At 40.0% G+C, this 25,567-nt stretch overlaps 1 protein-coding gene across 1 annotated transcript; it reads left to right on the top strand.

Moving 5' to 3' along the window:
- Positions 1-74: 74 nt before the first annotated feature.
- On the top strand, positions 75-22,153 carry LOC311259539 (uncharacterized protein). The gene is made up of 26 exons (XM_084356761.1): positions 75-1,287; positions 3,330-3,414; positions 4,441-4,506; positions 5,079-5,251; positions 5,658-5,789; positions 6,673-6,726; positions 6,881-6,934; positions 7,189-7,242; positions 7,502-7,555; positions 7,735-7,788; positions 8,811-8,864; positions 9,282-9,335; positions 9,649-9,702; positions 10,273-10,317; positions 13,662-13,715; positions 13,801-13,854; positions 14,539-14,592; positions 17,530-17,601; positions 17,785-17,820; positions 18,796-18,840; positions 18,945-18,977; positions 19,972-20,118; positions 20,332-20,508; positions 20,731-20,821; positions 21,149-21,226; positions 21,466-22,153. Exons 1-26 carry the CDS (start codon positions 1,267-1,269, stop codon positions 21,669-21,671), a joined length of 2,001 nt encoding a protein of 666 aa, XP_084212887.1. The 5' UTR covers positions 75-1,266; the 3' UTR covers positions 21,672-22,153.
- The last annotated feature ends 3,414 nt before the right edge of the window (positions 22,154-25,567 follow it).

Genomic DNA, 25,567 nt, shown 5'->3' with positions numbered 1-25,567 from the left:
ACAAACATGTTTTAAATGCTTTTGCAGCGTAATTACATGTCTGCCAATCCTGAACAGGCTCCACCTGCCTCTTCCTGATTGGCTGAGAATACTTTTCAACCACAGCCGACGTGGAATGTGGGGCAGGAGTGTCACAGCTGTCACACCTTTATCAAGAGGTCAAAGGTCACTCTTGTTTCGGGCGTCATTTTCTTGTGTTCCTCCAAGTGTTTACACAAGGTTTCTGTAGTATTTGGGAACTCTGGAGGGAAACTTGGTTTCAAAGAAGTTTTTTATTTATTTATTTTGAATCTTTTTAGAAAAATGACAAAACGTTTGATTCTTGTGGAGGAGGATGAGGGTCACGTGAAAAATGTCTGAAATCCACTTCACAAATAAAAGCTATTATTTAAAATACACAGTTCATCAATTTAAAACTATTCTGTCATTAGAAAATGATGAACAGCAGTTTCAGCGCTCATCATTGAACACTTTGAAAACTCAAAGATATTCTGTTTACGGTGGTGTTAAGTCAAAACCTGCGAGTTCTCACATTTGAGGAATAAACCTTTGTTATTTTTAAGATCGATGCACATTAACTTAAAGCCGGTGGACTGATCGCTTTTCAATCATCATAAAGTTCTCAAGCTTTAAGTCTTTACAGTTGATGTGTTCAGTTAATTCAGATGTTTTTAATACTTTTAGGAAACTTTAGGAAATCTATAAACTGACTTAAATTTGGTGCAGGTTCGGCTTCAAGCAAAGTACTTGTTTTAGTACAGATTTTATAAGTAAGAAGAAGAAGAAAAAGTAGAAGTAAAATAATCTTGCACATGCATGTATTTCAATTTTGATGCAGGTGCTAAACTGATAAAACATATCATTTAAAATACACTATAATGTTTTACAGTCAGCAGTAAACATCAGGTGAAAATAATCATGTAGGTTCAAAGTTTAGACTTTGCTGCCATGACTTTCTGTCCATCTCTCTTTCTCTCTGTCTTGGCGTTTCTCTGCTGGTGCTGGTCCTGGTTCAGGTATTTCTCACCCTGTTGAGATGCAGAGATTGAGAAAAAAGACGGCGGACCCCGTCAGTGCCCGGGAACCTGAGGGATCCTGCAGAGACAGAGTGAGGAGACAGAGAGAGGACAGGGGGACCCAGCGGGGTGATCATGCTGTGAGGAGACGTGCTCAGGGAAAGCTAAATCAGGTCGTTTTTGTCCTCATCTGTATCCTGAAAGTGTCCCGTGCAGGATTTGTTCTGGTGTTGGTGGACTCTGCAGCACCATGGCAGCCTCCAGTGATAAGGTAAGAGGGTGACGGTCTGGGTCTGGTCAGGGGCCCTGCAGGTGTGGAGTCTGATTCGGCCCCCTGATGGGACTGGAGACAGAATTTTAATTGATTTGGATCAACTGGGACTAAATTTAAATTATTCCATGTGCAGGTAGTTCAGAGAAAATGGTGTAAAAATGTCATTTGTGGAGACTTTTGGAGAAACTGGACTGGCATGGGTTAGTTACTGTTACTGGACAAAGTACCAGACCTTACAGGCATTTTTACCTGAAATTTAAATATACGATGTCCTCACTGAAATGTTTGCAGATGTTATTTCTCTCTAAATGTAGTCGGATGTCTTCAGTAGGGCTGCGATTAACAGTTATTTTCACAATTGATCACAAAAGCCCGTCACAATTTCCCAGAGCCCAAAGTTACGTCTTCAAATTGCTTCTTTTGTTCAACCAACAGTCCAAAACCCAAAGACTCTTCATTTACTGTCAGAAATGACAAAGAAAAGCAGCAAATCCTCACTTTCAAGAAGCTGGAACTAGCAAATGTGATGTTTTTGCCTGACGAATTATTAAATGTGTCATTGATTATCAAATCTTCTGATCAACTATTCATTGTAGCTCCAGTCGTCAGCATGAGAATCAGAGGTTTTAGAGTCTTGAAAACTCATCAACCTCATTTCCTTGAAATATACCTGACACTTCCCTGACACTCAAACATATTTTGAATAACCGGGACTCATTTTACACTCAACTATTATTAAGACCTGAACAGAGGAACCAGCTGAAACACAGCAATGTAATTTTTCATTAAATGTCTTTTATATTTGGTCTCAGTTTAGATGCAGCTTTCTGCTTCATGTTTACACCCGGAGACCTTTTCTTCAATACAACAGAGGAACTCAAAACGTGCTCATCTTCATTCAGCAGTATGTGTTTGTTTGGAGGCTTTGTGTGGATCATTTCTATTGTGTTTAATGAACGAAGAAGTTTTTCTCAGTGTTGGTCTTCAGTGCAGAGGAACTTGCAGACGATTTGTATTGATTAGTTTAACAAAAAAGATTTATTCTCCTGGAAATGTGAAAAGAGAAGAAGATCCTTTATTGTCACACACAATCACACTCGGTGAAAATAACAAAAGAAGCAGCGTTGACAGATGACAGATTATTTTTGTATAATAACCACAAATATCCATCAAAACATGTTAAACATGCAGGAAGTGTCACACCTCACTGCCCCAGAGGTCCTGCAGCTCCTCGTACAGTCGATTTTTAGATTTATGCTCAGGCTAACTAAAAAGTTAGTTTGGGTATAAGAAAATTCAGCCCATCTTACTGTTTAACGAGCAAACCCGGGAATGATTGAATGAGTCTCTTCAGGATAAAACTTCTTACATAGAAATGTGGCAGAAATGTTTAATTACAAGTCAATGAGAAATGTTTTTTAGTGTCTGTTCAGTGCCGTCCAGACTTTTCATCTTCATCTTCATTTGGCCTTCTTGTTTCTCCTGAAAGAAGTTAAAAAGGAAAAGGAAGAAAAGTTCCTGCTTCAGTCTTTTTCATTGTATTTGTTGACAACAAGTCATTCCTGTCACCTGTCCATGGTGTCACCTGTCCATGGTCTGCCTCTCTAACTTGAAAGATCATTTAAGTTACTAGAGGAGGAGTAAATATATTTCAGCTGCCATAACCCATTTTCTCACAAGCTCAATCTGTGATTTCAGAAATCACACAAGGAAATTATGTTTCTGGTGAGTTTTAGGTTTATTGACCTCGTGTCAGAGTTCACCATGTGTGGTTAAATGTTCAGGGTTTACTCGGTTGGTGTTCAGGCTCACACTGAAGCTTCAGGAATGTCAGAAGAGTCTGAGAAGAAGTCAGCGGTTTTCGTCCTGACAAAGAAACCTCTGAGTCGGTTTCATTCTCACCAACACACCAGCAGAGCGTCATCGAGGCCTCAGCAGCCGTAAAATCATTCTCCTTTTTGAATGTAGTTCACGTGAACACGCGCAGAGACAGACTCACTGAGATGTTAAATAAATGCTGCTGTTTTTATTCCCTGCAGGCGTCTCTCCTCTCAGGGCTGCTGGTGTTCACGCTGTGTGTCGCCTCTTCTCTCGGCCAGGAGGAATATTCTGGATACCACTCAGGTCAGAGCTGCCACCAGCTGCTGTGATGGACATTATTATTCTTAACTAGAGCAGACAAGTGTTGTCATAAATATCAATATATCGATTCATATCGATTCTGAATATTGAAAACGGTGCCAACCCTCTTTCCCACCAGTACCAGCTGCTTTTTCTCACCCTCTCTGTCTCTCTGACAGCAAGTTGACATACTCACCCACCTCCTCCCACTCTCAAGAGTAAACCAACTTAAAAACACACAGTACACAAGCTCGGTTGTATTTATCTTTAACAAATATTTTGGTCTCAATCATGGATATTGTTCAGGGTATTGTATCAAAGTTTCAAACTCCAGTATCGTGACATTAACAAACACAAAACACATTCCAGTTTTATCGATCATTAACAGCTTTGATTGCCAATATAAAAAATGGCAAACAAAATTTACCAGAACTCAGATTTATCTAAAGATTCCTGACTTGACTGATTGGCTGCATGAAAACCAAAATATTTATTTATATATTTATTTATTCATCAGGGAAAATGCAAATTAATCAGCATATCTGTCGACACATCAATGTAAATGTGGCTGAGTTAGTTAATGAGCTAATGTTCATCTGTAATCACTGTGACAACCAAAAGATTTATTTTTGCAATAATCTAAAATTTGAACATAAAACAAAACACATTAACTGCTGAAAGTCGGTTTGCTGCTGTAACCAGGAAGTGTTACTTCAGTATTTGCAGTGATAGACAGTACAATTCTGAGTTACTTGAGTATTTTAGTTACTTTTCAGATCAAAATTTTACACAGAAAATCTTCAATGAGTTTAATGTTTTGTTTCTGAAGGACTGTATCATAATCAGAATCATGTTATATTCATTGAGATGTATTTATCTCTTAATGAGAACCCGCTCAGGATTTGAACCCGGGTTTTCTCGCACCCAAAACAAGAATCATACCTCCCGACTAACAAGTCACCTGTGTGCTGTACGAGTCAACCCACTGATTCAGGTCTGACATGCGGTGTAATGTGTGTGTCTGTCCAGGTGAGGAACACACCTATGAAGGCTCCTTGGTCGACCACTATGACAACGTCGTCTCTCCTCAACCAGGTGAGCACAGTGACTCATTCTGTTTCTTCTTACCTGTTTATATTTGACCTTTTTTACTATGTATGGAACATACATCATCATTTAGTAAATAAACATCTCTGCATTATTTTATTTAACTTTACATATGAGTTTAATGAAGTAGAGATAAGAAACAAAGACCAATACTTTCTATGTATAAAAATAGAGATACTCAGCTGTAGTTTAGCTGTGGCCTTGATGAAGTTAGGTTCTTGAAGGAACAGTTGACCCAAAATGAAATGCAGTCATCATCTCCTCCCTCCATGCTGATATAAAGTCAGGTGAAGTCTCGTAGTCCACCAAACATTTCTGGAGCTTCACAGTAAAACAGAGTTGCAGCTAAACAACTGAAGCAGCTCAAGGTTTGAATTTGTGTCCAAGATTAGTTCTGTTTCCCTCCAGTTCCCCTGCAGATTTAGCCCGACCCCCCCAAATAAGTCTTAACTGTAGTAAACTGCACACAGTGACGGTGAGCTGACCGACCTCTGAACTGTGCACATGAACCACTCACTGAGTCCCAGAGGAGTTTAACGTTCTCCCGTCGTCTCCACCAGAGTATCCACCTGAGCCGACTCACAGCTACGACGAGGACCAGAGGCCCGAGGAGGGGGACTACGACCCCTACGGCCCCGCCCCCACCCAGGTCACCATGATCACCGAGGACTCCTTCCCCTACGCCACCACGGCCGAGTCCCACTACGCCAAGGAGGACACAGAGACCATGCAGGTACGAGCGCAGGTATCAGCTCCTTTCAGCAGCTGCTCTCGAGCTTCCAGTCGCACCACATGAATTTAACTGAATGTTGAATTAAAGTCATTGAACTTCCCTCAGACAGAGAAGCTTCAGCAACGTTAAGCTTCACTTTGGTTGGATGAATCAGATTCAATTGTTTTCCCCTTTTTGTACTTTTTATCTTAATCATGAAATCATCTTTAAAGGTGTTAAGTTGATGTATAAGTGACCCTAATTATGTCACAAAATGATTAAAGTTTAACAAGATCAGGCCGCTTTCATTATCTCCCTTTTCTAATGTTTATGTGCAGCAAAAGATAAACATGTCATCTTCACCCAGGACCTCAGCAGGCGGTCTACAGTGTGTATGTTCATGCTGGTTAATGTTGTTGTGCTTCAGGTCCCATTTGAGTTTCCAGACACCGACTCGTCGGAGGAATCTGGGGGCGACGCGGCGCTCGGGGAAGAGGGCCCGACAGAGTGCGACTGTGAGCCCGGAGAGCCCGGATTCGCTGGCTTCGCAGGACCGAAGGTACCGACTCACTTCATCATATCAGAGTCACTTATTCTCCTTCCTGCTTCCTGGGAGTGATGAAGAAACACAGGAACATCTTCACAGTCCCCCGGTTTACTGAAAACATTACACTGCCTGGCCTGAGGAGGCGCTGCTACTCTCTACTGCCGTACTGTTTTCATCCAGGTCTTCTGACGTTACTATAAATTTGTATATACAGACTGAATTTCTGGAAATACATGTGAGAAGAGAAAAAGTCTATATCCGTCTGATAGAGAGCTTCCTGGTGTTTGATATCTCAGTTGTAAGAACAGCAGAGATAGAGATTGTGTCTTGTTTTAAGTGTAAAGGGACAATAAATAAGACAAATGGAGATGTTGCAGTGTATAATGACGTTAACGTTTTAACACTCATCTTTGTAAAAGAGTTAAATGCGCTTCGTGGGAGACGGGAACACTGAGGGAAGAGATAAATCACAGCATCAGATTAAAACAGTCTCCTCATCGCTCCACACAGATCTGATGTTACCTTCCTCACATTAATTCACGAAACTAACAGAAATATCTTGTTTTTATCCTGTTTTCTTCATTGTTTTTTTCTGTTTGAGGTTCAACCAGACATCCTGTCGCACCTTCTTCTTCTGCAAAGGTTTAACTGTTTTCAGAATAGAGAATTGGTGCTGAACTCAATGAACCAACTCCTCTAATAATCACATAACAGTCAGGGATGGAAACAAGGATTCATTTGCATTTAGAGATTTGTGTGTTTCTGTCTGAGAAGTTCAGGTTAAAGTCGCGTCACTTTGCAGACACGCAGTCGTATTTAATGTGCAGTAATGGATCAATAAACGGTGATGTTTGTCTTGATCTGTTACTGATGTCTTTTCTCTGTTTCCTGTCAGGGATCCAGAGGTCTGCAGGGTAAAACTGGTGAACCAGGAGCTCAAGGCAGAGAGGTGAAGAGGCATTATTAACATTATAACAGCACGCATGATGAGAAAAGCTGAATTACATGAGAATCAAGTTGCAGCTGCGTGTTCAGGTGCTTCTGCTGCTGCAGAGCTCACCGGGAGTTTGATTTCTGAATTTATCTGTTTTGTTGTATTTTAGGGTTATAAAGGAACCAAAGGGGTTCGAGGCAGAGGGGGAGACACCGGACCAGTGGTGAGTAAATCATGCAACCGCAGCACTGAAACTTACAACCAACATGTATGACGACTTATAGTGATACCTGACACCAACGCTGCAGTGACAACACTGACACTGGGAGCGACACAAACTGAAAGTGAAAAGTGAAAATGAGATTAAAGACTTCAAGGAAACAAAGTAAAAGTAAAAACAGGCAGAAAAGTGGCTTTCGAAGATTTAGACAATATAATAAAACTTTTGGTTTTGACCTTTGACCTCTCGTCTTACAGGGTGACGTCGGGCTTGAAGGAGATGACGGAGCTTCTGGTTTCTCTGGAGCCATGGTGAGTTCACTGCCCGTCCCACACTGCTTATTATTAATATAAGAAAATGAAACTTGTCCCGTTAAAACAACACGAAAACATTATTTTTTGTAAAGCAGTGTTCGTTTAATTTAACAAGGAAGCGAGACGTTGCGTTGAATATGTTTGCTGTAATGTTGAGCGAGATTCTTCTCGTTAAATGAACCTGTCAGGAGTTATAATACGAGATAATCAATTAATAAATGATTCTGTAACTAACTGAATCTTTTATCATCAACAGGGAGAACCTGGCCTTCCAGGAGACCCAGGCGAGCTTGGAGAGCTGGGTCTGAAGGTAAACACACCTTAATATGAACACAGGTGTCTGACATAAATAAACTCTCCCTTTAGTAACATTATTATGGTTCTAAATGTTTGTTTTTTTAATATTTCAGTCTGATTTGATCAAATAATGAGCAGTGAAATGAAAGTTTACGTCGTGTGTTAAAATGTGTCATCTCTTCTTGTCGACAGGGAGACATCGGGATGGAGGGACCTCGCGGAGGAGTCGGAGGTCCTGGTGAGACTGTAAGGAAACAACGCAGCCTCTCACATGTCCAAGTCAAATCTGAACTGAAGTTTGATGTAAACTGATGCATCAGCACCAGTTCTGTCTGTTTGTTTGCTAAAATCTCACATATCTAATTGGTATACATCCCCTCCACCACTGATAGCTACACACTGCCTCTCTCTCTCTCTGTACCTGGATGATACCTGCCGGAGTCAAAGGACTCTCATAGCAGCATCTTAAAAAATGGAAACTATAAGGTGGGACACAAATCAATCGTGAGATAGAAAACCTGACTGATATTTCACATTAAACACAGTGTTGATCATCAGCTCTCTGCATCATCTGACTCCTGGAAACTAACAAACTACATTTAAAAAATCAAATTGAGGCCGAAGTTGTATTTTTATTTTAACCATTTTCTCGCGATCACACGCTTCTTATCTCGTGACGACAGAGTTGTAATTTGGTATTCCTGATACGAAACGTCTCGTCCTGTTAATACTTGGAGGCAGAAGACGAGTTGTTGGGGGAAACCACTGGCCGATTCGTGTAGCGATCCAGGTGACCTTCATCCGTTGATCCAGTTTTTGTATATTCTCACGGTTGGAAATCACCCAGACTTTTGTGTTTTCCTCACCTGCCATCGACCTGCCGCCATGGAGCCTCTTTCACCACATCAGAGGGCAGCAGTGATGCAATAAATGAGGCTGGTGGTTAATTTGGGGGATTTACCAGCGGACACCTGCTGCTGCAGCTGCCGACGCTGTTAAACAACGTGAAATTAATTACATTTTGTTTTAAAACTCACGATTAATTATGTGAATTTATTTCTTAGTTTATTAGTATCCAACACCAAAACATTTCTACTGTATATGTTGTTTTTATGCTTTAATATCCTTTTTATTTAATCAGCCAGATTTAATATTTTAGTGTATATTCATTATAGTTCTTATAAGTCTAATTATAACCTGTGAAGTCAGTGTTACACACACACACACAAACAGTTTGTTGTTTAATCTTTATTTATGTTTGTTTACAGGGCCCTCGAGGTGACGCTGGACCTGCAGGACCAAAGGGAGGTGAAGGTATCAAGGTAAGAAAAGGTCACACACTTACACTTATTATATAAAACTACTTAGAATAATGTGACTAACATGTGCGATTAATTCTGATTTTATTGTTCTTGATAAGTGTGAACAACATGTTTCTGTTTGGTTCAGCCTGAACATTGTGTTGAATATTTTAAGTTTGAAACACTGAAGGCTAAACGCATCGTCGTCACCTGATCTCCATACAAGATCTTAGTTTGCAGATGTTTTACTGTTTCTTCTCTGAACATTGATGCCAAAGAGTTTAATAATTCCCAAGTAAAGCAAATGCAAATCAACAAAAAATGCCTAATGACAGCTGTGACCAGAGGCAGAAGAGTTTTTACGCTTTTTTTTTTTTTTCATTTGTTTTGAACCTGTCCTTTATTTCTGACTCGGCTGTCTCTGTGTTTTCTGTTCAGGGGTCTCTTGGTGACAGAGGCAAAGAGGGTCGTCAGGGATCAGACGGACAGAAGGTATTGAAATAAAACTCAGAAAGGAAGATATTCATGTCCCTGATGTACATGTGAACGTTGTTTTCCTGCAACAGAGTCACAACATGTTACTTAACTTCATGACCAAAAATGCCAAATGAATCCATTCGCCCACCTCGGTGACATTTCTGCTTTTCACCAAATGTTTTCTGCTTAAATCAGTGACTGAATTCCTGAATATTAAGGCAAAATGTGACATTTCTGTTCAGCGTTGCACTTCCATCCTCTCTCCAGCAGAGGTAGAAAGAGGTCATAGCCAAACTGATGTCTCTTTAACTTCTGTCTCCTCCCGCAGGGTCAGACGGGAGCTCCCGGGTTTCCAGGTGACGTCGGCGACAGAGGATACACTGTAAGAAATGATCCTCAGTCGTCATCTGAATCTCTGATTATTCACTCTGAGCAGGATCGTTCACATTCAGTTTGGATTTCTGCTCAGGATCAGATACTTGTGTCTCCTACTAAGAGCTTTAAAAAGTGGATTATTATCACGGCAGAACTCTCCATAAATGTACTGCTGAAATTAAATGAGTCTTTGTGTGGTCATAATTTCACTAAGTACAATATTTGCCTTCAGAATAAAGTGAATTGGAAGCATAAGTTATCATTAAATGGAAGTACTCAAGTAAATGTAGTTAGTTACATTCCAACGCTGTTTATCAATGTGTATGATACATACGAGGCCTCTACATTCAGTTTAACACACAGACACAACTTTTTCTGTTCCTCCTTTTGTTGTGTTTCCTTTACGACAGATGAAGAAGTAAATAGTAAACACGTGATTACTGACGTTGTTTGTGGTTCAGTCGTCTTCCTTCAGCGAGTTTGTTCCGTCTACGTAGCAACAGATTACATCACGCTGCTGAGTTGCTGAGATGTATTTACGATAATCTGAGTAAAATATTCTGTTTGTCCTCTTCAGGGTTATCCTGGACAGCCGGGAGCATTCGGACCCAGCGGACCAAAGGTACAAGCCATTCATTCGTATAGTAGTAGTAGTTTATTTTTAGTCATCACTGATTGGTTGTTATGACTGAGTTTGTTCTCGGTTTACATTCCTCACTGAGTGTGCGTGACTGTACAGTGGGTGTGTGTGTGGGTGTGTGTGGGTGTGTGTGGGTGTGTGAGTGAGTGTGATAAAGAGCTCATCAGTCTCCACTTCAGTGGTGTTTCAGTTTCCCGATGACGACCCTCATTCTGAGTCACAGTGACTCAGAATTAAACGTGCAACATACCTGAAACACTGTCAGCCACGTACAACATCAGCGTTAAATGTTCAGCGTCTCCAGAGGATGAACCTCAGTGATGTAGGTGACCCGCAGTCATCATCTCCTCCCTCCCCCAATCCTGATGGAAAGTTGTAGTGTAGTCCACAAAACATTTCTGGAGCGTAACATAAAAAACAAAACAAAAAAACGATAAAATGTGCAAAAATTGATTGATTTGGAAAGATGCTTCAAACTGGATGCTAGCACTTTTAGCTTTGCTGCTACAGTGAAGCTCTAGAAAAGTTTTGTGGACTCAAAAACTTCACCTGACTTTCCATCAACGTGGAGGGAGGAGATGATGACTGGGTTTTCAGTTTTTGTAGCTGTGGTTTCCAACCAGGCTACACAACAAATCAAGGGGTTGTCAGAAGATCAAAAAGGACAACAAATCAGAAAAACAACAAGAGGTTTTCTTTCCTGTAAATTATTAGATATTTCCCTCTTCGGGCCTCCAAACGTTACTCAAATAAAACCGGTCGAAAAATGTATTTTCTTTAGTTTACCTGGTCATAACCTACAGGTATGCAACCTCTCATGACTGACAAAATGACTAAGATGAAAAAGTTACATTACACTGCTTTAAGTATAGTACTTGAGTAAATGTACTTACATTCCACCGCTGTTTGGAAAACAACAAGAAACGGGAACAGTGTTGTGTAATGTTGTGTAAGTAATAATCATAAGACAAAATGTGCAAGAAGATGTGATGGGTCATGTTTTATGAACACATGAATACACAGTGTGTTGAGCATGATACAGCCTCCAGTCAGGAGGTTAAAGGTCGCAGGGTTGTGGCCTTTTAAACAAAACACTGAACCACAAACTGTGACTGACGGTGGGAACAGCAGCTCTGACACAACTGGAGACTAACTTTTGAAATAAGTCAACAGGCTGATTTACTGAAATTAGATTTGTTTATTTTTATATATGAGACTTATTCGGAGAGCTGGACCTGATTAGCTTAGCTTAGCTTAAAGACTCAAAGCAATAAGAACCAGCTAGCCTGGCTCAACAACAAGCTCACTAACTACCACCTCGTATCTCATGTGTTTCATCCAGACTGAAGAGAAGTGGAAAATAGAGAATTTATGATTAAAGGGGAGGTGTACGTCAAACTGTTTATCTCACTGAAGCAGATAAATCATCAACTATCCCCTTGAAACAATGAAATCAGCTCAATTTCATCCATTTTTCTCAATGCATCACGTACAGAAGCCCACAGAGGACAAACATGTGCTTCCTTTTAAATGTGATTTTCTTTGTAATCTTGACATTAAAAAGCAACTAGAGAGAGTTCTTACTCTCCAGTTAAGTTGATGCCATGATGTAGTTTTTGAGAGTTTATCTGGAGCTCACTGATTTATATTATAACCTTTTTCGTTAGAGGAGCGATATGTAAGAATTTTGGTTTAAAATATTTTAAAACATGTTTAAATAATATGTTAAAGATGTCGAAGTGGACACGTGCTGCTACAGTTAGCAGCAGGTGGTCAAATCTTACATATTCCAGCTTTAAAATCACTTTTCTTAAATTAATAAAATAAGCCTTTTATGCCATAACTCTCTTAATCTCAAGGGGATTCTGATATAAAAATCATAATCTGACTAATTGTGACATCTCTGAATGAACATTAGTTATTCTGACTCACTGCTAATACTTTAGCACTGGACGAGTCAGTCAGTATCTCTCTGGCAGCAGCTCTGTAGAGATAAACTTTCCCAGGAGGAATAAAGAAAGTTTCTGTCTTTCATTTAAGGACTGTTGAGTTTTATCTCACGCAACACAGAACTGCCCCAGAAACTTTCAGTTCAAGTAAGAAAAATACCAAAATTGCTGTACAGGTTTTTTATACTTTTACTTTTTGTTCGTAAGGTCAATACCACATGCAGACTGTCTGACTGTGATGTTTATAGTGTTGGTAAAACTGAAAGTGAGGTCATAATCACTATGTCTACTTGTGCCATCTGGGCAGCACCAGTGACACATGTGGGATGACTAAAGCACCTGATCTGGTTTCTGAAATTTCCCAAAGTTTTCTCTGTTGCTTTGAGCTTTGTGGGAATCAAGAGATCAAGAATCAACCTCAACAATCACAGTACGCCTCAAAGGCATGTACGTATGAATAAAACATAAATAAAACCACATGAGAAGAAGATTAAAGCTCAGACAAAACTGAAAGCAAAACTGTAGAAACAGCCGGCTGGAGGCGGTGGGTGTTAAACCACAAATATAAAAGCAAAAGTGAAAAAAGTATGTAAATGCCAATGTAAACAAAAGTAAAAGTACATACACAAAAGTAAAAGTACATGTTTTCTAACCTTCATTATGTACAGGTCTCACTACTGTCTCCTGTTAAACTGGTCTACACCCAGTACACTGGTACACATGTAAAACAAAGAGAATACGTGAGAGTTGTTGTTGTTGTTGTTGTTAAATTCAGCATTAAATGAAAACAGTAAGTTGTTTGTTTCCTTGTACAAAGTGTCAGTTTGTACCAGCCTGTCTGCTTCTGTGTCTAAAGTGCTAAAGTCTTACCTGCCAACATTTCGCAGCTGTTTGAACACACTGTTTACACTGATTTCACCATTTACACTCAATCTATGAAAGAAGAAACATTTTAATACACTGAACAGTGACCAATATAAGCTACTCCTTTGTCGCCCATGGAAAAGTCCCCAGACTCCCTTAAAGAAACGCTGAATTTAGTGAACTGTTGAGTTCGGGGAAACTTTATAAACTTTGTGAAACTCCGTCTACGATAAATCCTGAATTATTTGGCCCTTCTTGTAAATTCGGCGAATGCTATACATTAAGTTCTATGTGTGAAATAAATATTGTGTCCATTTGTCAGGTGGAAGTGAGATCTGATCACAGGTAATCACTCCAGGTGCATGTCAAGGTGTGCCAGTTGTCTCAGGTTAATACGACGTCTGAAAAGGGCCTAAGACAAACCGAAACAAAGGATTGGATGATGTCACTGAGACGTTTTAGTTCGGGTCAAACCAGTCGACTCAACTTCTTCTTTTTCTTCTTATCTCTCAGGGCACTCAAGGTCAGGAAGGCCTGCCCGGCAGTGACGGTGACCCCGGAGAAGATGTGAGTTGATTCGATTTTACAGTCACAAATCTCTACAAACTGTCCGCCATCTTTACTTCTTTATCTCTGCTGTCTGTCTCCTCAGGGTCCTATAGGAGTCCCGGGTGTGATGGGAGAGCCGGGACTGTTTGGTGCAAAGGTAACGAACATAATGGCTCCTCCTCCTTCAGTGAGATCTCAGTGGCATCGAGGGAAGCTTCAGATTCAGAATAACTAACTAACTTCACCTCACCATCAGCCACGAGATTTAAAGCTCTCTGACTGGATGTTTCTGACTGGAATCGCTCTGGGACAGTTTAAATTTATTGGATTGGTTCACAATGTCGTATTGTTTGTACTCATGACTCAACCAGAACAATTTCCTGACAGTTATCTTGAACAGAAATGAACAGAACAGGAACTGATAAGACCCTCTATACTGTTTTATAATTGTTGGTACATAATATAAATGACGACATGGGAAATGATTCAGTCAGTTGATATTTCAGTCAACATCTCCTCCCCTCATGCTGGTGGAAAGTCAGGTGAAGTTTCATTGTCCACAAAACATTTCTGGAGCTTTTCATTTCTTTTAAACATCCAAAACTCCAGAAGCCTCGACGCCGTTTTACTGTGAAACTCCAGAAATGTTTTTGGGTGAACTGATCCTTTAAAGAAAAATACTTGACCTTACATTTACAGAGGAATTGTTCGGTACAATATCTCTATCTCTATCTGATATCTGTGATTTTCCTTCAATGTAAAGTCAGAATATCGGCCTGTTGGATGAAAACAAACTGCTGAACTTGTTCTCAGTCTCTTGATGTCTGTTGCTCCTCTGCAGGGCAGTAAAGGCGATCGTGGTGTGAGAGGACCTCGAGGCAGAGTCGGCGCTGTGGTGAGTGAGCAGCGGGATGATCGGGGGGAAATAAACTAAAGATGCGGGTTTGATTCCTGAATTTGTGAAGAGTCAACGGGCAGAAAAAAACACCTGCTGAGTCAAAAGTGTGTGAATGAAACTGGGTTAGAAACTGTCCTGTAGGTTTGATCCCAACAATGTCCTGTTAAGGTGCCTTTGAGTACGATGCCGGACATTTTATCCCCCATTTTTTCCAACGTTATATAGCAGCTCTCACACAGACATGCAGCCCAAAGTCCGTCACAGTGCAAAACACAAACAGCACGGACAAAACTGGAAAACAAAAGACACAAGAGTCTTAACAAAAACAACAAAAATAAATAATGGATAAACAAGCCATCTTAACTAAAAGCCAGGCTAAAAAGACATCTTCAGGTTTCTTGTATTTTCAGAGGCGGACTCTTGTTACTGTTTACATCATCATGTCCACTCTTTTGGAGTCTGAATCAAGTCGACATCAGCGCCTCTGCAGACTTCATTACTGCAGCAAATCTGTTGGACAGACGGACCAACTAAGAAATCCAGACCTGTCAGGGATTGTAAGATAAATGTGGGGTGAGATGATTTACAAGACAGAAAACAAGAGAAACAAAACATCCTGTTTTATCGTTAAATACTGAATATTTAGGCTCTTCAGGCATCTAAAAACTATTGAGATGATTCAGTCTAATGTCTTGATCCATCAGTCAGATTACCTTTGTGATGATACACCTACTAACTCTGCAGATTTTACATTGTAAAAGTTAATTTGCTCCTCATGAGGAGAAATCAGCCTCTGAACAGTTGTTAGTGTCTTCTGTGGATCCGATGGAGCTTCACTGAGAAAACATCTCAACAGAAAGCCTTTGTTGGGGTTTGACCCATGTTGGGGACTGAAAGTCAGGACGTCTTGACCTCTGCTGCTCCAGTTTTTATCCTGTTTTAACCTCTCTGGCTCTCCTGAAGATCCAGGGTGTCCTGACATTTTGAGTTTTGCACATGTTGTCAACATCTCGCCTGCTGACATTAAAAAAAGGGAAGTGAGAATAGACATGAAGGATGACGTCTGTTTTCTGTTTAAAAAAAAAGAAGAAGGACTTTCCTGTGATTGCAGAATATTTATAGAGAACAAAGAGTTTCGTTGTTTTATCGGAGAGTCCTGCCCTGAGACAAACACTGATTTAAACTCTCACGTCATGCGCTGTACGCTGGAAAGCAAAAAGTGAAAGTTACTCATCGTATCGCCTCAGGATTTGTGTTCAGATGGGGATTTACTCACAACAAGCAAATGCAAACTACTCAGTTCAGGACACCTGCAAAACTGTCCAACCTGGCAACACTGAGCCTCAGACATGAGCAATCAAGCCTGCAACACAGATCAGCCAATCACAACTCCACGGGGAAAATCCTGCTGAAAATACATCCATTAGGGAAGTTAAATACAAAAAAATCATTAATGTAATTTTCTTCAGTTTCCTCGGAAGAAGTCAGTTGTGGTTGAAAGTAATTACTCATAACCTCAAAGTATCACGTCATGTCATTAAAAAACATCCCCATTCCCAAAGTTCAGTTCTTGGGAAGCTCCACAGTTGTTACTGAAGTCACAAGAGCTGAATGAGGAACAAAAAGGGGAAAGTCCCTACGAGAGAAAGAAACAAGAACAAAGAGCTTCATCAGATTAAAGAGTATTTTATTCCAGAGTTCACATCTGCAGAGGAAACGTCTGTTCACACGTCCAAGACGTTGATAGAGCACATTAAAAAACTACGAATGTGTCGAGCCATGAAGTCAAAATAAAAGCATGAGAATCGTTACCTTGAGAATATCGTGTATTAGTAAATGGAGTACACAGAAAGCATGTGTTGTGAATTTAAATTGTAATTTTCAGAATTAAAGATAACACCTATATTTCTTGCAGATTTACTTTTTCTCACCATCATTCAGCTTCTCATAGGTACCAAGTCAAAACTTACTGTTATAGGAACTAAAATATCACATAAACTCTTTTACTGCTGACAAACAGAAACACCAAAAGCATTTTATCAGAACTTTGTATCTTCAAAACAACTCAGCAGGAAATTACAGCCAAGTAGCAAAGATCCCCAGTCTTGTTTTCATATGAGTTGTAGGGAATGTTGATTTATACCAAAAAATACATAATAAGAAAATAAAACGGGGCCTAGTACAGAACCCTGTGGTACTCCACGGCAGACGAGTGGAGACGAGGAAAGAAACTGATTTCTCACAGTTTTAATTTGAGATTTCTCAGAGATTTGTAGTTTTTCATCAGTCAAACAGTTCATATCGACCTTCTCAATCAGAAACCCCCAAACCTGCCGTTCTCACACAGCGAGAGTCTGACAGATTCATACAGTGAACAGATCTTTGTCTTAGACTGACTTTATCTCACCATCACTTCAGCTTCTCATCACTATAAAGTCAAAACTTACTATGCAGTAACATATAGGAACTTAAATATCACATCAATCTTTCATGCTGACACAGAAAATAAAAAAAACAGTTTGAAAATTACCAGACTGTCTGACCATAAATGTTAAAAACAAAGCCTCGGTTGACCTTTTCTTTGAATCTGACATTTTGAGAATGAGGGTGAAATACCCACTGAAGGGTGTTTTCACAGTAAAGGTCTTTAACTTCCTCTTGGTAGTGTTTTCTTTCTCTATAGTTGTATTCATGTGAACTGTTTCCTTGTCTGAAGTTCCCTTTTAATGTTTTTCTTTACAAATCTGATGATGCAGAGAAAGAAAGAAACATCAGCTCGATAACAAAATATATCTTGTATCCCTCAGAATCGTGTCTGTGAAAGGAGAAGAAACAAACAATAAACACAACAGAAGAAGATTCACACATCGTAAACTTCATTTCCTCATCGTGGATTAATCACATTGATTGATCGAGTATGTCTCTGTCCAACAGGGAGCTCAAGGAGAGCAAGGAGATGCCGGAGTGCCAGGGAAACCGGGACCAAAGGGCCTGCAGGGCAACACTGTGGGTACAAACAACAGCACAATATAAATATATTCATTAATTAATTATCAGAGTCTTATTTTTCCACCTGACACATGAAGTTTAAAGCAAAATGTAAAATATCACACGTCTTATTTTTTCCTTTTGTGTTGTGTGCTTCATCGTTACGCTGAGTGTTGGACGGTCTGTTTGTTTTTCTTCCAGGGGGCCAAAGGTGAGACGGGACCAGATGGTGAGAAGGTGAGAGTCTGTACATGGAAGCAAACTCTTCGCAGAGAATATGTTTTTAAAACTGAAGCCATCACTGGTGAGATGCTCGGCGGTTGTTGCTGTTTTGTGTCGGCGCCACTGGTGGAAAGTCACGAACACATTAACTTAATCCAACAATGTATCACACACTTTTCTGAGATGCTTCATAACGAGTTATTTAACTCATCTGTGCTGTCAAACTGTTCTTGAGTAAAAGGCAGCAAAAATCTGGATGAGCAAAGTGAAAGGAAGCACTCTCCCCTCCCTCATTACCAACACTGAGGTGCCCTTGAGCAAGGCATTCAACTCTAGCTGCTCAGTGGCCAACAGATCAGACTGTGATTGTACTGGGCAGCTTCCAGGTGTGTTTGAATGTGATCATGACCGACAAAGAGGCCACGGCTCTCAGGGAAACTCCCCTGAGTAAATTAACAGCCCGACACATCAATACTTCACTTCCTGTGCAGCTGATTGATTGAACCCACTAAGTCAAGTCAAGTAGTCCAAATGTCCCCGACCCAAGAGACGTCAGTCGTACCTGTAGTATCCAGTCTTTATAAAGACAGAAGATAAAGTACCTGTCAAATAAAGATATTACTGACCACTTGAGTCGAGTCATGTATTTTCTGTCGAGTCAAGTTGCAACTCATCAAAACATTGACTTGCAAAGCTCGAGTCACATCTCTGGATTTAGAAAAATAAATATATTTGAGAGCTAAAACTGAACTAATCAATAAAGATGAACGAGCTCAACATTATCTGTGTCTGTTCAACTAGCTTGATCATCCGTATCATTACTCGAGTGTTGTGACCTCAGCCGGGAGTTTCCCTTCGTCTGCTTCCTCTTGTGTAACCTTGTTTTTCCTGTTTGACGGTGTTTACTCTCGGACGGTCTTTATTCTGTCGGTCAGTCAGATGCTGTTATTGTTTTGCTGATCACGTGTTGCGTTTGGGTTTTTCCTGCAGGGTGCAGGAGGGAGGAAAGGCATTAAAGGTGTCAAAGGACAGAAGGTAATTTTACCTGTTTACAGTCTGACGATGATGAAACCTACATTTCACTTCCTGTTTCCTGCCGGGATTTTCTCACTAATTACTTCTTCTTCTTCTTCTTCCAGGCAAGCGGAGGCGACCGTGGAGACAAAGGACAGGTTGTTACTCAATTTCCATTTTCTACCTTCACGTCATAGAAATACACACAATAGATTTTGGAAAGGAAGATTAAAGTTGTAAAATACATTTAAAGTCAAATTTAAATGATTTTACGGCTTCTTGTCATGTTGAAACACCGAAACAAACCACAGAAATCTTTATAGTGTAATTATTTACATTTTTATAATATAAACTATTATAAAAGCACATTTAAAGGGACAAAATAAACAATACATATTTTTCCTCTAGTAGGGCTGTTCAATATGGCCTTAAAATAATAATGCCATATTTTAATATAACAACTCATTACTGTAATATTACTTTCCCCAGTAACTAGTAGCGTAAGGGATTACTATTACTTTTCCTTCATGAAACTGCTCACAACAACATCTGTGGATCATTTTGAGACATCGGGTCAGAACTTTGAGCAACAGAAGCCGAGTGACGTCTGCTTCTATCAGATGGATAAATACAGGTAAGCTGAGGTGGACTGTCCCTTTAACTGATCTCAAACTCTCACTTTGTTGCTTCTTCTTCACGTCTTCTTGTGATCTGAAATATACGTGACGTCACACAAAACTTGTAGGTGTAAAGTAACTCGTTGGGTTTAGCTTCTAACTACTTCTTCTTGGAACAATTCAAAGGACGAGGTCCATTTATTTTTCATTTTTTACAACACGAGTGTTTTAAAAACAAAACTAGGTTAGAGTCGTAAAACAATATCACAATATATTCTTATCACTCCAATAAATGTCTCAATAAAAGTGTCCTTGTCCTTGATTTACTCTCAGATTAGATTAGATTAGAGTCAGTGCACAGATTGATGATGAAGGAGAAAAATAGTGAGAGTGAAAGTAATAAAAAGTAATAAAACATGAACACGACGATCTGATGATGTTGTTTTCAGTGTAAACCAACAGTAAGCAGTTGAGTCAAACATTAATCACAGACTTAATCTTCTCTCCTTCCTCTTTCCTTTCTTCTTTCCGACAGCGTGGACCAAAAGGTGCAGTCGGTCGTACCGGCGGTCCCGGCCCCGTGGGACCGCCGGGCATCCCAGGTTCCAGAGGAGAGCGCGGTCCACTCGGTGACCTGGGTGTCAAAGGCCGAGCTGGACCCAAAGGAGTCCCTGGTCCCAGTGTGAGTGACGTCATCAGTGTGCTTCATATCACCAGAATGTTAAAACTGCTTTTAAATTATACTAAATTATACAATTATAAAATCTTTCATGACCAAAGTAAAGCGGCTAAAGCTCATCAGGTGTTTCCATCAACTACACGTAAAATAAACAGATTTTTAAGATCGATAAAGGAGTAAAAGACTTGTTTAACCTGAGTGGTTTCTGTCCTGCAGGGTCCTGGTCTGACCGACGAGCAGGTCCTGCAGCTCTGCAGAGGTGTGATCACGGCCCAGATGTCCCAGTACGCCTCCTCCATCCGGGCCAAGTGCTCTCAGGGCTGCCCCATCAACAACCGGACGCTCATCGGGCCGCCAGGAGCTCAAGGGCCGTCGGGATCAGCAGGCAAACGTGTAAGAAGATAAAGTCCTCCACTCCGACCTCTGTGGTGGTTTTTCTTCTCCTCAGTATTTTACACTACTATTTTTTTTAGATAATAAAATACAGAAGGAAAGTACAAGTACTTTAAGATTGTAATTGTACCTGATACAGTCATGTCAGGAGTTACTCTGTGATTCTCTGCTCTCCCTGAATTAAAGCACTAATCTGACGCCGTCTCTGACTCCACCTCTCAGGGTAAAGCTGGAAAACCTGGAGCCAAAGGAGCCAGAGGTGCTCAAGGTGACAGAGGACTGGAGGGACAGGAGGGAGCGGAGGGTAAAAGAGGTCAGAGCACATTTTCACAACGTTTCCCTTTGAATACGTCCACCACTGAGCTCTGTGCTGCCGGTTTTCATTCATCATTCCCTCTAATTATTTATTTTTGTGCTCAGCAGCATTTTAAATTTTCTAATGATACAATTTGTCTCTTAAAATTAACACCTCAGGCTGTTGAGAGTCTGAATCAAGTTTTAAATCATGTTATTCTCTTAAATTAACAATATTTAAAGAAATTTTCCTCGTCACTGTGGACTTCTTACTTTTCAGTCTGACTTTCATCTCAGCCTGAGTTTTGTTGCTTTCCTCAGAAGATCTTTGTGTTTCTCTCAAAAGGTCAAAAAGGAGCTAAAGGCCTCGCAGGTGATCCAGGTAAAGGCCTGCTGGGACCTGACGGACCACAAGGCGTCAGAGGTGCGTCACTGTTCATCTCCACACAATCGTTCATGAGTTAACGTCAGTCTAAGAATCTGAGTCGTCTCAGTTTTGAGCTGCTGGTTCCTCAGAAAGAGAAAATGTAATTGTTTGTTTAATCCCAGTTTTTTAAAATTGTTAACAGATTATGTGTTTCTGTGTTTCCCTCAGACTTTAAGGTCATGACTTGAGTTTATAAACCTGGTGTTACATCACTTGTTGTAATCCCCTCTCTGCAGGTTTGCCAGGTAACCCGGCAGAACCCAAAAACGGCATGGAGGGTCCCCAGGGTCCCCGAGGCTTCCCTGGTGCAGTCGGTCAGCGCGGCATGGTCGGGGTCGCAGGCGTGCCGGGATTCTGCGAGGCACGGGACTGCAGCATTTACGCGCCGGTGATGCGTAAAGAGCAGGGCCTGGTGAAAGGACCCGTCAGTTCAAAAATCTGAACCTGAACACGAGAAACTGAGGATCCACCTGAAGGTTCATCTCATTGAACTGCAGCTGGAGTTACGACTGGGTTTAAATGGGACAAGTGTTGTTAGGTTTATGAGAATAGTTTGTTTAAAAGCTGCGAATGATTCTGTCCTTCACTGACTGTTGTTTAAAATGTCAGAGGACCAAGTGTAGAGCTGTGGGGCGCTCCGCTGGTGGAAAAGACTGATCATCTGAGACAGACGAGGCTGCAAGTGAATTTAAAGATCGAAACACTGCTACAACTTTGACCAAGACCAGTTTCATCTGATGTGTTGATATTTGATAAAAAACACAAAATGATTCCCAGCAGACTCCTTCGGTTTAGTTTTTATTTTTCTCTGGTTAAATACACAAAATAAAAATAAAAAGTCTTTGTAAATATTTTGTAAAGTATCTCAAATACATGTACTGTGCTCTGAAAGATGTTTCAGATAAACTGTCTGATGTTTTTTTACTCCGAGTCTTCAGTTTGTCACTGTTGGAAAGAGGTTGTGCTATTAAAATATTCCAGAGAAGATAATTCACAGACAAAACCTGCTTCCAGGGTGCACGTTTTTAAAAATCAGACCTTTTTAAATGATCGGTTCACCCGGTTATCTCCTCCCTCCTGATGATATAAAGTCAGGCTCAGCCATCATCTCCTCCTGATGATATAAAGTCAGGCTCAGCCATCGTCTCCTCCTGATGATATAAAGTCAGGTGAAGTCTCGTAGTCCACAACACATTTCTGGAGCTTCACAGTAAAACAGAGTTGCAGCGTTCTGCTGAACTGAAGCAGCTGGATATGATTTAAAATACAAACAGAAAAATGTCTCCATACATCTCGTCCAGCGTAATCAAGTCTCCAGTTTAAACTTTATAAATGACACGATGTTGTCATTTTACTATATAACTACTTTATTTTATGATAACGTAAAAAATTTATAAATTTCACTTTTAAGTTTCTCAATCAAACATTTTATGTTGCTCATGAAACTTAAAATCTGAACTTACAGTCATTCAGATTCATCAACAAACTACTTCTTTTTTAATAAATCATGAGACAGACTGCAGAGAAGTTTTTATATAATTTATTAGGAGGACACTTTAGCAGCAGGCAACAGGAAGAGTTGCACATGAGTTTCAGTCCCTTTTATATAAAATAATACATCATTTTGTGAGAGGGAATGATTACAGTACAAAGATGTATAAATTTCAGTGCTGGTTTCACATTTGTCCTCCGGCAGGAGTCGCAGTCTGATAGAACGTGCAGTCCAGCTGCTGAACAGTCATTCATTATCAATAAATATTCATCCAGCAGCAGATACTGAATGTCGAGAACTCAGTTTTGGCACGTATCCTATTTTAAAAAGCTAAAACTGAACACAAACACAAATCCAGCAGAAAGAAATTTCTATATCTAAAAAACAAGAACAACAAAAGCACCATTTTTCCTCCTGACTTGTACAACACTGAGCTGGTGTTGATACTTGGCACACAGGACTTTATTGCTGACACAGCACCAGCAGAGAGGAAGCTTAATGCCCGGTGTCAGTGATGTGGTCCGCTTGAGTCGTGAAGTAGGAAAGAGCATCAGAGGAGCTTAAATACTGAAGTTAAAAACCCAAACTGTGATCCAGATTAGTTTGATCAGTTTGGATGACAGATTTCATGAAGGGACTGAGATTATCTGAAGGTGGGTGAGAACAGCAGGTGAGAACGTCTCAATTTGAGGGGATTCAGTTATATTTATTTCTAATCCTGAATAAGTAGCTTGAGTAGAGTTTTATTATTATTATTATTATTATTATTATTACTATTAAATATCTGCTTTTTAAAAACTACATTATTTATAAAAAATGAATACATTCAGATCAGGACTAGAGTCTCTTGAGATGACCAGCATCAATCATCACCGCTGGCTCAGACTTTGAGGTCAAAACCCGTTGGCAGGTCTGCAGTGAGAACGATTACTCCGATGTGTTTATTTCACTTAACGAAATGTTTTTATGAGACGAGAGATGAATCATTTATAATGAATTAAAGCAGAGAAAATACAGGCTTAGACAGCGATAGTGAAGACGATAGTGTTGTGTTAGAGCATGAAAATTTATATCTACAGGAAGGGAAATAGCTTATAGGTTGTTTTTTTTAAAATAATAATGGAGCAGACAAACGCATAAAATACACAAAATTTAAAGTAGTTTAACTTCCATTAGCAGCTCAGGTGAAGTCAGTTTAAATACTATTTAGAGTCGAACACTGAGAGGAAACGTAGATTATTCCATAATCTCATAATACTTGATCTCTGCTACAGTTTCTCCATCTAATCCGTCAGATTAATGAAAATGCAGTCTCCCTCATATTGTGCTCTCACTGCAATTAAATCTGCATTCATTTGCATTCAGTCTGGTTCTGCCACAGTGCTGCTGTCAGAGAGCAGCACGATCAGATGCTCTTTCCTGCTCCGACACTCTCGGACCACAGCAGGACCGATACTGGATGCTGATCCCTTTAAAGAATTGTGGCCATGATATGTAAAAATCGGGACAGTTCACAGTGCACGATCACAGCTGGCAGTACTTTTTCTTTTCCTTCAATTATTTCTATAGAATGAAATACGAGTCTGAGGCTCTGTCCACGCGTTCACAGGTATTTCCTAAAATGAAACTTTTTCGTAAACGGTGTTTAAGGTCACTGAAAATAGAGATTTAAGAAAACTCCTTCCAGGATGAAGATCCTCTTTACGTGCTTGTGACATAATTGGCAAATGTAAACTCAGAGTGTCTGTAATGATGAGTATTTGCGTGATAATACCCGTGTACGTGTGGACGAAGGCCTGAATCTGAGAAACTGGACCCACAGCACTCCGCCCATGTTGGAGCCGTCTACAGAGCAGAATGTGTGCGGACATTTTGGAGCTTATACCAACTGGAATCAAGTCTGTCAGCTGCATGTAAACATTAAAGGTCAAATAAAAAAAAAGACAACCTGTGGTTACTGTTTGACCAAAAAAAGCTACGGTGTCAAAGTTGTACTGCTGCTGATGTTCTGAGAAATTCAAGTTAAAATTGAGTATGTGAACTATAAAAACTATTTTCAAAAGATTTATTTTTAGGAAGGTTTTTGTGCTTAAAATCTTTTAAAAATCACTCAGGGAGTTTGCAAAGTGGGCGAGCCGGCTGGTTCAGGAAGTGTTTTTTTTACCATTCATACCACTCTAAAGGTTTGTACTCATTATTTTGTTATTTTCATTATTTAAATGTCACCAAAATGCAGGAAACTGTCCTGTAAATCTAAAATTTTTAACAATTAGGACCCCCAGAACCTCACTTTGGTTTCAAAATCCTCCCTATTGATGAGGGCTTAAAGGGTTTAAAGTGCAATCACAGCACAGCTCATCCCAATTTGCAAAAAGGTTTTCTTCTAAAAATCCGTAAACATTGTTTTGGCGGCTAGCTTTAGCTTTGGTAAGTTCGAGTTGATCTCAGGTGAACGTGGTGTCACCTGAACTTTGGACAGCAGAGCTCCGGGGGCTGTATTTACTAAGTGTTACTAAGTATTTATTAAGTGTATTCAAACTGTCTTGTAAATGTATTTGAATCGATGCATTTCTATTGTGAGTAGCTACATATATACATTTTTTAAAATATATAGAATATCACAACAAAAGAGGACAGTAAACGACCGTGAATGGTTAATAATGCTTGAAAAATGATTCAGTCTCAAAGGAGCAATATGTGACAATTTGCCAACTGTTGAATTTATACTCCCAACAGAAGGGAGCAGCACATGATCAGAGTAACTGCTACCCGTATTCTGTTTATGTATCATGGACTGTAGCTACTGTTAGCTTGTTAGCTCTGTTAGCCATGCAGCTAGCTGGACT

This window comes from Pagrus pagrus, assembly GCF_965226575.1.
Source record: "Pagrus pagrus genome assembly, chromosome: 7".
Taxonomy (NCBI): Eukaryota; Metazoa; Chordata; class Actinopteri; order Spariformes; family Sparidae; genus Pagrus; species Pagrus pagrus.
This window is presented reverse-complemented; position numbering and strand designations above follow the sequence as displayed.

Coding starts and splice junctions, on each gene's coding strand:
- LOC311259539 (XM_084356761.1), top strand. CDS start 1,267: ATGGCAGCCTCCAGTGATAAG. Junction 9,703..10,272: donor TCGGCGACAGAGGATACACT/GTAAGAAATGAT, acceptor TGTCCTCTTCAG/GGTTATCCTGGACAGCCGGG. Junction 18,841..18,944: donor AAGGTGTCAAAGGACAGAAG/GTAATTTTACCT, acceptor TTCTTCTTCCAG/GCAAGCGGAGGCGACCGTGG.